General features: G+C 36.2%; 1 protein-coding gene across 2 annotated transcripts in view; it reads right to left on the bottom strand.

Moving 5' to 3' along the window:
- Positions 1–17,551, bottom strand: part of WNK3 (WNK lysine deficient protein kinase 3) — a 162,049-nt gene that overhangs the window by 120,172 nt on the left and 24,326 nt on the right. For both annotated transcript variants that reach the window (XM_021699364.1, XM_021699309.1), the window contains exons 2-9: positions 16,455–16,627; positions 15,465–15,685; positions 14,631–14,788; positions 10,843–10,931; positions 6,941–7,160; positions 2,202–2,496; positions 809–1,002; positions 563–712 (exon numbers count right to left, since the gene is read on the bottom strand). In XM_021699364.1, coding sequence (XP_021555039.1) covers positions 563–712; positions 809–1,002; positions 2,202–2,496; positions 6,941–7,160; positions 10,843–10,931; positions 14,631–14,788; positions 15,465–15,685; positions 16,455–16,627 — 1,500 coding nt within the window. The remainder of the gene's footprint in view (positions 1–562; positions 713–808; positions 1,003–2,201; positions 2,497–6,940; positions 7,161–10,842; positions 10,932–14,630; positions 14,789–15,464; positions 15,686–16,454; positions 16,628–17,551) is intronic.

The raw sequence follows: 17,551 nt of genomic DNA, 5'->3' as shown, positions 1-17,551 counted from the left end.
TCCCTCCAGGGGTGCCTGGGTGGCTCAGTCACTTAAGCGTCTGCCTTCGGTTCAGGTCATGATCCCAGGGTCCTGGGATTGAGACCCGCACTGGGCTCCCTGCTCATGGGGAAGTCTGCTTTTCCCTCTCCCTCTGCTCCGCCCACCCCCCCCCCAAGCTCGTGTGCACTCTCTCTCTCTCTCTCAAATAAATAAATAAAATCTGGGAAAAAAAGAAAGAAATCCCTCCACATTCACACTGGGCTAGAAAAATCTAATACAAAGAACAAATCATCATCACCAAGAGCAAGAGATCTGAGTCCTAAATAAATTTGTTTATCCATCTATGGAGTTCTCACTTTCTTTTCCAATTATACAAGCAGTGTCTCAAGATTCTAGTTTCACAATGTTAGGCACATCCTCAAGAACATCTTTGGTGAAGGAAAGCATAAACAACTTTTGGCTTTCAGTGTGTTTTATACAAACTATAATGAATTTATGAAAAAGAGCCTTTGCCTGTCAGAAAATCTAGGCAGTGTTCAATATGTTTAACTGAATACAGAGCCTCTAAAATATATCTTACCTTTATCTGTGAGAGTTTCTGGACAGTTAATGGGGAAACCTGGGGTTGTGAGACAACCGGAGGTCCAAGGACATGTACGGGCAAAACAGTGGACTGACCTTGAACCAAAGGCAAAATGTGGGGCTGAGTCAGCTTTGGCTGCTGTTGCAACTGTTAAATAAGAAAAAAATATATTAAAGATAAACTCTCCCATTTACAGTAAATATATATGTATTATATATTTAAAATTGTAACAGTTCACCTCACCCCTGAAATCTGCTGGTAATGTCCTACTAGCTGCTGGGATGGATAAATCATCCCTGGAACATTTATTTCAGCCTGTGGGATGTTGGAAACCACTTGAGAGCCCATCATCTGGTCTGAGGAATAGGCTATACTGGGCTGACTTGAAGTATCTGAGTGTATAGCAGATCCAACTCCTGCCTCGGACAAATTGTCACCTACGACAAAGAAAATAAGCAACAGGTAGAAGGAAAATCTTGAAACACAAGGTCCAAATGGCATAGAAAATAAGTGTTTTCTATGCTTTTTTTTACTCTGACAACCTGAGACAACTTGAAATAAAACATGTACATTACACAGTTAACCAAAAAACATTATGTAAACTTCCCATGCTGAAACTGTGGTACAACTAAAATTGTCTTAGTAGAGCAAACCTAAAAACAAAGAATCACATAAAAATCAACTCCTTTTGCTGGCCATTATCATTTATACTGAAAAATACTCATAAGTCACAGGAACTGGCAATACCAGTTACTTCCAGAACTGGGTAAAGTCAAAAGAGATGACGACTAAAATAAGGAAGACTAAGTGAAAGGATTGTGAGGAAGCAGTTAAATATTTAGATCACTGTGCCCCACCCTCCATTCCACACCTTTGGGTGATTGCTTCTCCCCTACCCAACTAATCTCATTTACTAATTTCAGTAAAATCTAAGTGTCATATTCTCATTCTCCTAGAACCTGGCTAGAAAATAATACTGTCTTTATAGAACAATTAGTTATTACTATGAAAATACTCTGTCCTTCTAGAGAAGAGAATGCATTACAGCAGAAAATTAGAGGAACTATGATAATTTTATACTTGAGCCTAAAATACAAAGGATCTTAAAATCTAGAAAATTCCTTCTTGAAGAATACATTTTCCCTTTAATTCCAAATTTTCTTTATTAAAGGATTTACATTGGACCTTTAAGAATAGTAAAAAGATTATAATCCTTACTCAATTAGCACCTTGGACAGGTCACATAACAAAAGTTTCTTAATTTTAAAATAAGGAAACTAGCCGGCTTATCTATTTCAGGGATTTTGTAAAAGGACTGATGAAATGATAGATAACAGAATGCTTTGAAAAACACAAAAGTAGGGGCGCCTGGGTGGCTCAGTCATTAAGCGTCTGCCTTCGGCTCAGGTCATGATCCCGGGGTCCTGGGATCGAGCCCCGCATCGGGCTCCCTGCTCAGCGGGAAGCCTGCTTCTCCCTCTCCCACTCCCCCTGCTTGTGTTCCCTCTCTCGCTGTGTCTCTCTCTGTCAAATAAATAAATAAAATCTTAAAAAAAAAGAAAAACACAAAAGTACTATTTTGAGATAAGGGAATACAATTACACATTTGTTTGCTTTTATAAATTTTAACTGTTACCTGTAACAGAGGAGCAGTGCTGCTGTGGTTTTCTTCGTAGAAGCTGTTGTCGAACATGTTGATCAACTTCAGTTTCTTCACATTCAGCCCCAGTGTGCTGAGCAGGAGCAGGGGGCAAAGCTGTATTCTGGGGCTGAGGGAGTACATTCCCTGCAGACTTGCACTGGGATTCCTTGCGTTCTTCCAAACAGCCAGCTGGCTTCTTCTCCCTCGTCTTCTTTATCAGGGTGACCCGGTCTCTAATGGACTTAGCAACAGCTTTGGAATCACTTTCATGAAAGAATCCTGACTTGACCTACAAACAAAACATAAACAAACTACATCTTTAACATTTACGATTTTAACTTTTTACTAGCAGAGTTATTTTGTGCCCCAAAATCCAAATGCTATTAAATAACAGTTAATTTGTTTACATGTTCCTTCTTTTTTTTCAATTCAATATAACTGACAGTTTCAGGTGTACATCATAGTGATTCAATATTTTGGATGTACATCTATGTTCTTTCTTAATCAGACATACATAAATTCAGAGCCTTTAATCAGCATAAGAAAAACAATACCATTACCAAACATTGTTAAAATAATTCTGGCTTTAAACAAAAACAAATAACTTGATGTTTCAGTAAATGCAGTCTTATTACAGATCATTTGTGACTGTCATTAAGGTTTGTGAAAGATTAAAAAGGTTTCCTTATTCAACAACATTAAGTGCCTACAATGTGCCCAGTACTGGACTCCAGAGACATATAAGTTACTATGTCGGTCCTTTGTCCTGTATGAGCACACAATCTGGTGGTAAGATGGTACAAATTTAACTTAAAATAAGGTAGAAATGAGCTGCTGCAAAAGCCCTAAAGGAAAAAGTAGAGACAGCGTCACAAAGAAAGGTAAACTCTGACTTGAATTAAAACAAAAAAAGGAACTTGCTGGCTATTAAGGGAGGTGTGGACGAAGTTTAGAGATCCACACTCTAGGCAAAGGGAAATATGCTCACAGCAAAGTACTACATCTTACCAGGCATTAGAAGAGTGAGAGAAGAGAAGTTAAGGGCTTGCTGTCTGAGAAGAGCAGGGCTGAGTAGCAGAGAAGATGACTTGAGGAGGTGTCATGGCATATCATTCTCAGTCCTACAATCTGTTTTTTAAAGCATGTCTTGGGGGTCTGCAGACTCAGGGAAATTTCGTGGTAGTTGAAAGATGATTAAAATGTTAGATGGAATCCATATATTTAATTTCACTCCCTCCCGAAGCTCCAAAAAAACCCCACACTAAATGGATTTTTAAGCTGTAAACCCAGAAGGATAGGGAGAATAAGAGAAAGACAACAGCAACAATATTTTGGACACTCCGGAATGTGGAAAACAGATTAAGTAATAAGTGACCTAGCAGTCCTGAAAAAGGTGAACTAGGGAAAGCTGAGAAGCATTATCACTTATACTGAAAAATACTCACAAGGCACAGAAACTGGCAATACCAGTTACTTCCAGAACTGGGTGAAGTCAAAAGAGATGACTAAAATAAGGAAAATTAAGTGAAAGGGTTGTGAGAAGCAGTTCAATGTTTAGATCCCTGTGCCCCACCTTCCATTCCACACCTTTCTCCCCCTACCCAAGAAGCCTGGAGTTTTGTTCTCTGGAGAGGGTAAAAGAGAGGATCTCTGGACTATGGAACACCAGGCACAGTCGAGGGTAAGGCTACCATGTGGAAAACAAGACTAAATGAGCATATGTATGCTGAATGCCATATGCAGAAACCTTTAGCTCTTTTCCCCACTTGACTACCAAAATACCAGTAACCAGACCCTAACCCTTCAGGAAGGACTTCAAAAGATGATTCTCTGGGGAATCTGACCAATCCAAGAAGACAGACCTACAAATATTGATGCCAGAGATTCCCTAATTAAAGATACCACCCAGATACCCTATGGTACAGGTTAAAGTTAACAAGTCTGACACAAGCAAACACATCATCCAATAGGCTGTAAGTCCCTGTGGTCAGCAAAATTATGGCCCCTCAAAGATGTCCCATCCTAATCCTCAAACTTGTGAATATAATGAGATATCACTCTCATTATTTTGCTATGAACAGCTGACCTTAAAATAGGGAAATTATCTAGGTAAGCCTTTTACCAGCTGGTAACTCTAGGATTCAACATGACATTGCTGACTTTGAAGATGGAGTGGGGATACATGAAAGGACTGAAAAGCAGCCTCTAGGAATAGAAAGTGACCACCAGCTAATAGCCACCAAGGAAACAGGGGCCTCAGTCTTAGAACCATAAGGAATTGAATTCTGCCAACAACTCGAAAGCAGTCCCCACCCCACCCCCACTCCCCTCACCCTCCCCACCAAGAGCTTCCACATAAAAGCCCAGGCCACCAACACCTTGATTTCAGCCTGTGAGATCCTAAGCAGAGAATCCAGTGAAGCCCACTAGGATTTTTTATCTCCAGAACTGAGATAATAAATGGGTGTTGCTTTAAGCCACTAAATTTGTGGTAATTTATTACACAGCAACAGAAAAAAATAGTCTCCTATAATCTATTAATTATGAGCAACTAGCCAAGAATTATCAGAAATATCAGAAAAGCCTCTAAGAAGAAGACAGAGCACAAAACCAACAAAAGCAAAACAGCAATTTGAAGAAAAGAGACTATACAGGGAGAAAAAATGTTAAAAACACTCTCTTTACTTACGTTACAGAGAGGTACGATAATATTGCCTCCACAAAACAAAGAACAAGATGTTTACTCTAAGGAAGGAACAGACCAAAAAATAAAAAGGAACGCTTAAAATTAAAAACATGATAGCAGAAATGAAAAACTCAATTGGAAGGGTTAGAAGGTAAAGTTGGTAATATCTGCCAGAAAGGAGAATAAAAAGACAAAAAGATGGAAACTAGAAAAGTTAAGGAACATTGGAGAATTAGTCCAAGAGGTCCAACATCCAAATGATAACAGTTCCAGAAATAAAACAATGGGGAAGAAATCATCAATAAAATACTTCAAGATATTTCCCAGAAACTAAAGGATATGAGTTGACAGATTGGAAGGGTCCACTGAGAATCCAACACGGTGGATGAAAATAGACCCAAATCAAGACACATCACTGTGAAATTTTAGAATACTAAAGAAGAAATAGAAACTACTACAAGCTTCCAGAGAGCAAAAATGGATCAGATGCAAAAGATTCAGAAAATAGAACAACTTTGTACTTCTCAATATCAATACTGAAAGCTAGAAAAGCATGGAACAATGAGTCTAAATTTTTTTAAAAAAAACTGCAACCTAAAATGCCTTAGCCAGCCAAGCAATCAATTAAATATGAATATAGAATAAAAATATTTTCATACATGCAAGTCTCGAAGAATTTACCTCCCATACCCTTTCTTTAAGAAGCAGGCAGAGAGGGCGCCTGGGTGGCTCAGTTGGTTAAGCGACTGCCTTCGGCTCGGGTCATGATCCTGGAGTCCCGGGATCGAGTCCCACATCGGGCTCCCTGCTCAGCAGGGAGTCTGCTCCTCCCTCTGACCCTCCCCCCTCTCATGTGCTCTCTTTCATTCTCTCTCTCTCAAATAAATAAATAAATAAATCTTTAAAAAAAAAAAAAAAAAAAGAAGCAGGCAGAGGAAGTGTGTCACTAAAACAAGAGGGTAAGCCAAGGAAGAGAAAGACATGGGATTTAGGATACATGAAACCCAACAGAAGAGAGGAAGAGAAGTCTAGAAAGATAGTAAAGAGAAATATCAGGATAATAGTTGTGCACCAGATGTCCAAGACAATCATTCCAGCTTAGAACAGTATGACTATAAAAATAGACATGTTAAAGGCTATCATCTCCAAGATCCCCAATGTCAATGTTCCATCCTTCTTTTTAACCTGAGGACAGAATGCCCAGGCTAGCCTGGCTCAGACTCTCTGTACTTGGCTAATTTGACTATGTGCTGCCAAAGCTCCTACACACCTTTCCTCCAAGCACTGCAGCAGCCTGAGTCAGGTGTGGACACACATTCAAACCCACAGAAGTTATCTGCTGTCATCTGCTCTGTAAGGAGGGGGATCATGGGGTGATTAGAAGTAGAGAAGTCAGAGGGGCCCACTCCCCATCCAACCATATTGTTATCAGACAACTAATTTCTGGTCCACACAATGGTCTGCCGGTGACCTGACTGGTGAGCCACATGTGTACTTCCCTGAACTCACTCATGACCTCACCTGCTGACATCCCCAAAAGCGGCTCTTATAAACACTTAGAGAAGCTGAAGCCAGATTTTGACTGAGAGACTGTTCAGCTTATGCACTCTTGAGCATCTTCACCTAATAATAACTTCAGTAACCAGCTAGATGTGCACCGGTCACTCACATTTTTAAAACAAAACAATATATTACTTAGATAAACTATAACAAAAAGCAAAGAAATGAGTAACACAAAAGTCAGGGTAGATATTACCTGTGGTGATTAGGGAAGGGAATACAACTGGGAGGGGCATACAGGTGGCTTCTAAGGTACTGGTTATGTTCTATTTCTTAACAAGAGTAGTGTTTTATTATTCTTTATACTGTACGTACAAATTTAATATACTCTGCTGTAGAGATGCATTTCACAATAAAAGAATTTAAATAAAGAAAAGGAGAAAATAGGGAGGAAAGAAAGCAATAAGGAGAAAGGAATCAATCAACCCTAATATTATAAAGGGCAGCAGTGGTCAGGGGGTAGAGAAAAGTGGTAGGATTCACTTACCATTTCATATGCTACTTCCTCAGATGTATCTGTTTCTAAATTGAAACTGAACTCAATAGCTTCATTGTCTTTGTGCTTGCCTTTCAATTTTTTAGGGTCTTCAACCCAGAGTCTTAAAGCCAGGGATGAATTTGAGCAGTCATCTTCCTCTGCTAACTCCACCCTCAGTCCTGTATCCTCAGCAAAAAATGCGTGGTTTAGTAGGTCCCTGATAGACAACCTAATAAACAAAATACGTATCTCATTATCAATTTTTCCAATCATAAACAAGATATAGAACTCTTAATTAGTAAACATCAATTATATCAAAGTAACAATCTTATTTTAAATTTCCTATTAATTAGACCATTAATGTGCCTTGTTATAAAAACCAAATCTTATATCCAACTTATTATCTGCCAAGGATGCAAAGAAATCCCGACTAACATGCACTGAAAGTCACCTTAATTAAAGATTATTACCAGTAGCATATCTAGATACTGAAGTTTAACACACCTATAAGTATGCCTAGAGAACTGGAGAAGTGCTGCAGTGTATGTTAGGTGGAGTGACTAGTTTCCCTAAGCCACTGACTTAAGTTACTAAAACTCAAACAACAGATTGTCAGCAAAGGAAACTAGTATGGTGATTAACATAACAATAAAAAATTTTTTAAAAAAAGGAAACTAAAAACTCTTCCGGATATATAACCTCTAAAGGAAATCAGAAATTCAAACTCTTTACAAACATTATAAATAGAAGCCATTGACTCCATTAACAATAATGTAGTCAGTGTACTTCACTCTTGAGAGAATGCCATGAATGAAACTAATTTAGTTCAGCAAAGTCCCATGGTTTTCCTCAAGTATCTAAGTCTAGTGTTTTAGGCCAAAGTATACATGCAATGGAAACGCCTCTACCTAATATTAGAGATTAACCATCTCTGAAGAGAAAAAAAAAAGGACAGGGGTTCAAAAGATTCTTTTACAAGATGGGGGGAGTTAATTTCCTTTGCTTGCTTGGACCAATTTCTAAAAACAGATACATAATATCTAATCTATCTATATTATAGGCCAGAGAGAGCTAAAACTAATGTATTTCATAATGTCTACATAGAAAATCTCTCTTATACTATTTAAAACAGATAAAGTATATTGATAGCATGGTATACTGTAAGTTGATGATTTTCAACCCTCCTGATCATTTTTTAGTGATCAAGGGACAAATAATTAAGAGACTATTATAAAAAGAATAAGCTTCCTCAGACTAATTAGTTTTAAGGCTAAGGTGAGATGTGACACAACCAAGGGGCACCTGAGTGGCTCAGTCGGTTAAGTGTCTGCCTTTGGCTCAGGTCATGGTCTCAGGGTCCTGGGATCCAGCCCTGTGTCTGGTGCTCTGCTCAGCAGGGAGCTTGCTTCTCCCTCTCCTTTTACCCCTCCCCCTCCTCTCACACACGCTCTCTCTCTCTCTCTCAAATAAATAGGTAAAATCTTAAAAAGAAGAAGATACAACCAAGTTAAGCCCTCTGCCTTTCAATGAAAAGGTTGCCTATATATTTTTACTATCGAATAATTACAGTAATAGCAGAAGATACCATTAAATATTACTCTGTTATTTTATATGCATTATATTTTTAATCATCAAAATAAATACCTGCTTTGAGAAACATCTAAGTAACTTCCTCAAGATCACACTGGCTAAGTGTGAGTCCACATTTGAATCTTAGTCTGATGTAGAAGTCTGTGCTCTTTCTAATACACTAATATGCCATGAATCCTTTAGAATATCCCAATGTTCTTTGGTAACAAATTTACAGTTAAAATGCTGCAAAAGCAATAATCAGATTCCAAACTAAAATGGCTACTTCCGCTTAATACAACTGACCCTCAAACACCATTGGGAGGGGACTGGGGTGCCGACCTCAGTTGAAAATCTGTGTCTAACTCCTAACTCCCCAAAAATTTAACTACTAATAGCCTACTGTTGAACAGAAACCTTACCAATAACATAAACAGTTGATTAACACATATTTTGTATGTGTTATATACTGTATTATGTTATGTATTATATACTGTATTTTTACAATAAAGGTAAAGAAAATATTAAGAAAACCATAAGGAAGAGAAAATACATTTACAGTATTGTACAATATGTTATTCAAGCGTCAACTGCATTTTTAGACTCACTTAAAAAAAAGCATGCCTAAACTCTTACAACTCAAAAACAGCCAAAACAACAACAACAAAATAAACGACCTAATTTTAAAAAGGGCAAGTGACTTGAACAGACATATCTCCAAAGAAGATATACAAATGACCAATAACCACATGAAAAGATACTCAACATCATTAGTCATTAGGGAAATGCAAATCAAAACCACAATAAGATACCACTTCATAGCCATCAGGATGGCTATTATCAAAAAATGGAAAATAACAAGTGTTGGTGAGGATGTTGACAAACTGGAACCTTCATATGTTGCTGGGAGGAATACAAAATGGTGCAGCCACTGTGGAAAAAATTTGGCGGTTCTTCAAGGAATTAAACATAGTATTACCATATGATCCAGTAATTCCATTCCTAGGTATATAATGAAAAGAATTGAAAGCAGGGATTCAAGCAGATACTTATTCACCAATGTTCATGCAGCATTATTCACCATATAGCCAAAAGGAAAAAATAACCCAAGTGTCCATTAACAGACAAATGGATGGATACACAAAATGTGCTGTGTGTGTGTATGTGTTTCTTCCTTAAAAAGGAAGGAAATTCTGATACATGCTACAACATGGAAATCAACCTTGAAAACGCTATGCTAAGTGAAATAAACCAGACACAAAAGGACAAATATTGTATTGATTCCACTTACATGAGGTACTTAGAGGAAGCAAATTCATAGAGACAGAAAGTAGAATAAAGGTTACCAGGGGTTGAGGGGAAGAGGAATGGAGAGGTAATGGGTACAGAGTCTCTGTTGGGGTGATGAAAAGGTTCTGGAAATAGATAGTGGTGATGGTTGTTTAACAATGTGAATGTGCTTAATGCCACTGAATTGTACACTTAACATATGATTAAAATGGTCAATCTTAGGTTATGTGTATTTTCCATAATTAAAATATATAACTACCTAGATATAGCCTGTTCGTACAATAATGTTCGGTAATAAAGCTATAATTAAACAGGCTTTACCTTAGTGGCTTTATATATTCTCAGATATACAACATTAAACTTAGAAAACTAGTAAAAATGGGGGACAGTCAATAAAATGTGGGCGAAAATAATTGCTGTAAAGGACCTTTATTAACCATAAAGGAGGTAAAAAATCAAAAGACTAACCCACTGATTTAACTCGGCAACTGTCCAAAGCTCAAATTAACAGGAAATATAAGCTAAGACTAAAGGGATGTATCCATAAGAAAAACACAAATTGGGTTACAAAAAAACTTAGAATACTACCTCTTGAACAAAAACAGCCCTATCTGCTTTACCATTATCATGACACAAGGGCATTGGTCAAATATGAAACATCTGGTAAGTTGATGGTCAATTTTTTTAAGCTATCATTTTTTTCTAAGTACTTACCTGAAGGTGACACTGCAGAAGCTCTCTACTATCAACTGTTAGAAGCAAGTTAACCTGGGGGGCCTCAGTGACTGTTAAACTGAAGGGTGAAGGTGATGAAAACTTGTCACAACACACACAAACAAAACCCAAATTTCAGTTCAAGAAAAATTCAGCACATGATATCAAAGTCCAAAATGGCAAACAACATGCACTGATATACTTCACTCTAGACAGTATGGTTTGTGTTCCATTCAAAAGTAATACCCAGTATTATTCAAAGGTCAAAAAATGACCCAGTCCAAGGTAAGAGTTTAATGTATCCATCGGTTATATCATTTCACTACATTTGTGCCCACCTTTCTGATTTGTTTTGGCGAATACATCCTTCAATGATTTCTTTCACTTCAGGATCAGTGACTTTATTGAAACTGGCTGGTTTTATGCCCTGGGAGAAGAAAAATTGTTTCTAGTCACAAATAAAGCAACTGAAAGCTCAAGTCAACATAACATTATTAATGTAATTTTTACCACTAAACCATATTCAAGCTTTAAATGAGATAAATATATACATACAGTGTAAGTTTAACAATTTTTTGATGAAGATATTGTCACAGTTCTAATAGTCTACAACTAACAGTGAAAAATTATGAACAATCTAAATTTCCAACAACGGAGATATAAATTATGTGATCTACATATATGCTAATCTTACACAAAAACCAAAAATATTCTCAGTATTTAATAACATGGATAATTCTCATATTGCAACATTAAGTAGGGAATAAATATTTGATCCCAAAATATACATGCAAGTATAACCCCAATTAACAAACTATAATAAACAAGTCTTCCAGAATGGCTAGAAGCAATGAACAATCAATATATATGTATGCATGAAAAAAAATATATTTATAAACTTTTGAGAAATCTGTATTATTTTTACCATTAAGCAATAGTAAAATATTGAGAGAAACTCAAGCTAATTATCAGTTCTAGGAGTTCAATAATAAATTAGTAAGGTCAGGGCACCTGGGTGGCTCAGTCAGTTAAGCGGCTGCCTTCGGCTCAGGTCATGATCCCAGGGTCCTGGGATCGAGTCCCACATCGGGCTCCCTGCTCAGTGGGGAGCCTTCTTCTCCCTCTCCCTCTGCCTGCCTCTCTGCCTACTTGTGCTTCTCTCTATCTCTCTGTCAAATAAATAAATAAATCTTAAAAAAATAAATAAAAATAAATTAGTAAGGTCCATACAATTAAAAATGTTTCTGTAACTGTTAGCTGCCTACATCTGCTTATTTTATATTCTATTACCCTTAAATAATGAATTTTAGATTAAAAAAATAATCATTAGGGGCGCCTGGGTGGCACAGTTGGTTGAGCATCCGACTCTTGGTTTCGGCTCAGATCATGATCTCGGGGTCCTGGGATCAAGCCCTGAGTTGGATTCTGCGCTCAGCATGGAGTCTGCTTGAGATTCTCTCCCCCCCTACCCCTCCCACTCGTGCTCTTTCCCTCTCTCTCTAAAATAAGTAAATAAATTTAAAAAAAATCATTACAGTCGTCTAACAGAAAACTCCAAATTAATCTAAAAGGAGAAAGATACCATAGAATCATTGTCATGGAATGAGGCAATCTAAAACCTAGTTCTGGGTCTGACATACTACTTCACAGGATGCTGAATCAGGAAGCCCAGTATCACACACTAGACAAATTTGGTGAGATTAGGAGTTAACTTGGATCTCAAGTTCTTTTTTTTTATTATGTTATGTTAATCACCATACATTACATCATTAGTTTTTGATGTAGTGTTCCACGCTTCATCGTTTTTGTATAACACCCAGTGCTCCATTCAGTACGTGCCCTCTTTAATACCCATCACCAGGCTAACGCATCCCCCAACCCCCCTCCCTTCTAGAACCCTCAGTTTGTTTCTCAGAGTCCATAGTCTCTCATGGTTCGTCTCCCCCTCCGATTTCCCCTCCTTCGTTTTTCCCTTCCTGCTTTTTTTTTTTTTAACATATAATGTATTATTTGTTTCAGAGGTACAGGTCTAGATCTCAAGTTCAAGAAGCTTTAATATAGATGGAAATGTGAATTGTGATATAACATTATTGTGACTTTAATATAAAATAATAAAGTCACCATTCAAAAAATGGAGTTACATCATTCTACTTATAGAAAAAGTCCTCTTTGACCTCTCCACTGATCTCTTACCTATTCCCCAGTCCTGGGTAATTATTGCCTTTCTCTGCTCCTAGGTGAAAATAATTGGGGAACTGCAACTTACGAAATTGAGTACAAAGTTTTTCTATTTGTGGCCATACAATGTACAGACCAAGACTAAAAAGACTTCTAGCTTTATCTCTTTTTCTCAGTTCTTTGTTACAGAAAGCTTCAAACATACTCAAAAGTAGAATAGTAAAAGCCCCATGTAACCATCACCAGCTTCAACATACAACATTTTGTCAACCTTGTCTCAGCTATCTACCTCCACACCTTTTTTATCCAAAAATATTTTAAAGCAAATCCTAGGCATCATGTAATTTCACCCATAAAGTCTCTAGTTTATATCTCTAACAGATATCATGTCATCATCCCACCTAAAATAATTACTAATAATTCCTTAACATCATCTAAAACCCAGTCCACACTGAAATTTCCCAAGTAGTCTAAATGATGTCTTCTTATACTTGGTTTGTTCAAATCAGGATCCAAACAAGGTCCTCACAGTACATGTATGGTGCATTAAAGCTGGCTCATACCAGCTTACAAGAGGCAACTATTACATTTTCAAGAATTTTGCAAGCTGGTTGTTAAACACAGTCATTTACAAAAATTAAATTACATAAGCTCAAAATTAAATAAATTATATCAACAACCAAGGTAATAAATACTGAAAATACCAGTCCTTAATTATTTTACTACATTTTACTATTATTTATGCTCTTGAGGTTGTTTATTCTATCTGTATGGTGGATAGATCATATAAATTCCACTGTGTATACCATTTCCAACCCTGCATTCAGTGAGGTCACACTGGTGACTTAAAAAAAAAAACTTAAACTTAAAAGTCATTGTGGGAATATTTAACACCAAGGAAATCAGCAAATGCTAGAAATCAGTGCTTTTTCTTTTTCAGAGAATCAGTTATTAAACATTTACCTGCTCACCACTACTTTAAGTCTCTTGTATTCTTTAACAGTCCCTCCCCTTTTACTTTCATGAAATTGATTTGTTGGAGAAACTAGGTCATTTGTCCTACAGAATGGCCCACATTCTGGATATTAGCCTTATTTCTAGTCTCCCTACACAAATATCTCCAGAGTCAGATTTAGGGTCAAAATCCACCATTGTGGATCCACATATAGCTGTGTGAACTTGGGCAAGTCACAACCTCTGGTTCTCAGTCTCATCATTCATAAACTGAAGATAGTGCCATCTTGTAGGGATTTAAATATGAAAGCATGCAGTATACAGCATGCATTTAAAAAGGGTACCTATTAATATCAGTTACTTTGAACACTTTGACAATCTCTTTCTTGGCCTATTCTAGAGCCACCCAACTGGATATGAAACAGACCTATTTTGAACTATCCTAAGACTTTGTTTTTATCTCCCTTACATCCCTTACTCTATTCCTATCCTCTTATGTTTATAGCTATTTGTGAATTTATCCATACTAAAAATGCAAGCTCTTTGTGGGTAGCAAACACTTCTTATTCATCTTTACATTCCTTGCAATTTGTAATGCAAAAAAATACCCATAACAGGGAATCAAATACTGTAGCTGAGGAACAATATTTTGAATGCTCTTTTAGAACCAGAAACCTTCCAAACCATTTAGTCAATCTTCATTATTCAGCTTTGAAAAAATAATATCCACCTAATAAATCTAAAAATTATTTACACACAAGTGGATATAGATGATATGTCTGTACATTTACCCAAAGATAATAATACAGAACATTTTATGTGACCCCAATAAAGTATAGGTATATAACATAAATCTAAAGCTTGTTTCATTACAATTATGTTAAATTTAGCACTGTTATATAGCACTAAACCAAAATTAGTTTTAAGCTGACTTTACCAACTTCAACATGAAATGTGACAATCTAGGAAGTAAAAAGAATAAAGTTATACCTACGCTAGTTACTTTACGGTATATTTGAGCTGCATTCTGGCACTCAGAGTAAGGGTACTCTGAAGTAGCCATTTCCAGCATACACATTCCAAAAGCATAGACATCTACAGATTCATCGTAGTGCTCTTCATACATCTCTGGGGCCATAAACTCAGGAGTCCCTACAAAATAACACCACATCCACATCTTTATTAAAAAGAAAAATGTATCCACCAATATCACATTCCCTTCGCCATAAGGATTACCTGAGTTAATTTCTGCTCCCTAAACCAAATTTATAAATATAAAATTTGCAGAATACTTGCTACACCTATATAAAGTACTTAAGGAATTTCCTTAACTTCCTATACTGATAAAGTACAATTTGTAATGCTCAAGATTAGGTAACGATTACTAAAATCTGTTTTTATTTCTACCTTCTTTATAAATTTTTCTGAACTAAATTAGTAAATCCTCTTTAAATCTTCAGAACTTTTTAATGATCTTTAATATATCCCACAAAAGAAATACACTAGGATGTCTCTGAAATAAGTCAATATGTAATAGATATTTCAAAGCAAATTCACATTCTAGTCCAGGAGTCAGCAAACATCTCTGTAAAGAAGCAGACAGTATTTCAGACACAACTACTCAACTCTGCTACTGTAGTGCAAAAGCAGCCACAGACAATACATAAATGAGTGGGTATAGCTGTGTTCCCATAAAACTTTATTTACAAAAATAGGCAATGGGGCCAGATTTGGCTCATGGGCCATAGTTTGCCGATCCCTATTCTAGACATACACAGTTAACAAAATCTCTCTTTATCCAACCAATAAACTATAAAAGTTTAATCACCAATGACACTCTTAGCAAATGATGTTCGCATTAAGGTGGCTAGGCCTAGATCACCAATCTTCACAGATCCAGTGGGTCCCGTGATGAAAATATTGTCACACTTCAGATCCCGGTGAATAATGGGAGGAGTCCTAGTGTGCAAGAACTGCAACCCCTTTAAAATTTGCCTGCACCAGCTCCTTAAGACCTTTGGTTTCATGACTTTAAATCGTTTTAAGTACCTACACAAAGAAACAAAAGACCACATGTAAACAAACATACCTAGCTTATTATATGAGCACTATTAAGGGTAAATCATGTAAGCTGGCTGGTATTGTAAGTACTATGCTTGCCATCACTGAGTTGTTTTCTATTCTCTGTTATAGAAAAGCAATTTTCAATCTAAGGCTTCATTCTTAGAGAAGACATCCTGCCAAGTTTAGCATTTATCAGCATTTTTAATTCAAAACAAGAATCATTCTAATCAGAGTAACCTTTTGTGGAAAGGTAGCACAATTTTAAAAAGAAAGTCCTTCTACACTTTCTAATAACTGCTTATATAAGGTCATCAGAGGGTTTAACTATGTAAAATTTTAGTGCAAAGATGCTAGGAAACAGAAAAAGTATATTCCACATTTAATACTTATAAATAAGTGATTACACCATCAAATGAAAAACTGTAGTCAGAAATAAAACAATAAACTATAATTATATAGTACTGCTCAGTAGATATATGAATGTGGCTACACCCTTGATCTTCCATTATTTTTACAAAATGACATTACTCCTAATTCTAAAATTTTATGCTATCCCACAAATATTCATTTCTCAATACTGTATTTTCTAACAAACTTCATTAACATCCTAAATTTTTTAACCTGCCCTGAAGTAGTCACTAGATTCAGATGCTACCAATTCTTTAATCAAGTAGTGTTATTTTATAAACAACTTTTATTACTCTTGAAAATTATTTCCAAAAAAACTTCATTGGCACTATCAGAGTCAACTTACGTCTTTAAAGTTCCTGATGTCATAAGTTCAGTCACCAATACAATACATTTCTTTCCTTTTAATATAGACTCCCAGGAATCATAAAATCGAACTATATTGGGATGTTGGAGACCCTTTAACATTTCTGCTTCTTCCTTGAACCTTTGCTGCTCAGCTTTGGTTAATTTCCGATCCTGAAATGGAATAAGAAATTCCAAATTAGAGTCTAGAAATTCTCATGCACACTTGTAACATCACTCAAATGTGTGCTTTATTCTGTTGTTTTCATTTATGTATGTATTTATTTTCACCTGTCAATTTTTTTCTCAGGACCTATATAATCACTGACATATTTTATTAGGTGGATACTTTTGACTCCTCCCATTCAACAATGCAGCAGCTGTCATAGTTCATAACTATATTATAAACCCACCTGCAAAATAAATCAATACCTTAAAATCAATACCTCATATGATAACTAAACTTTCTGTGGTAATCATTTCATAATATATACATATATCAAATCATTATGTTGTGTACCTTAAACTTATACATTGTTATATGTCAATTATATCTCAATAAAACTGGAAAAATAAATAAAATTTCCTTTGCTGGAAAAGAAAAACAATGTATCAAAATGAAAAAAGTAATAAACAAATAGGAAGTTTCCCTAAATCCCTGAATTTCCACATCTATAGGATCTATAACATCAGGGCAGGAATAATCAAAATGTTAGACATGCAGACATTTATTCTGGTTAAATATCTGAATTGCCAACATATTTCCAGACAGAAATACAAAATTACCATCCAGTAAAACACCTTTAAACAGGAATTGGACCGCTAATCTGCTACATTAAATGCTAGAAGTCAAAGGAGCAATGTTTACAGAATTCTGAGGGAGGACTGTAACCCTAAAACTCTGAATCCAGACAAGCTACCAATCAAATTTATAAGGGAAAAATAAACACATTTTCATGAAAACAAGGACCCAAAGTATATCATACCACACACCCTTTCTGAAAATATTACTCAAAGAAATTCAATACAAATGTGGCCAAATAACATCATTAGAAAAGGAGAGTGTGGCATACAATAAACAGCATGAAATTTCCAATA

Source organism: Neomonachus schauinslandi, chromosome X (genome assembly GCF_002201575.2).
Source record: "Neomonachus schauinslandi chromosome X, ASM220157v2, whole genome shotgun sequence".
NCBI classification, from domain to species: domain Eukaryota; kingdom Metazoa; phylum Chordata; class Mammalia; order Carnivora; family Phocidae; genus Neomonachus; species Neomonachus schauinslandi.
The sequence above is the reverse complement of the archived record's forward strand: the minus strand, read 5'-3'. Positions and strand labels throughout refer to the sequence as shown.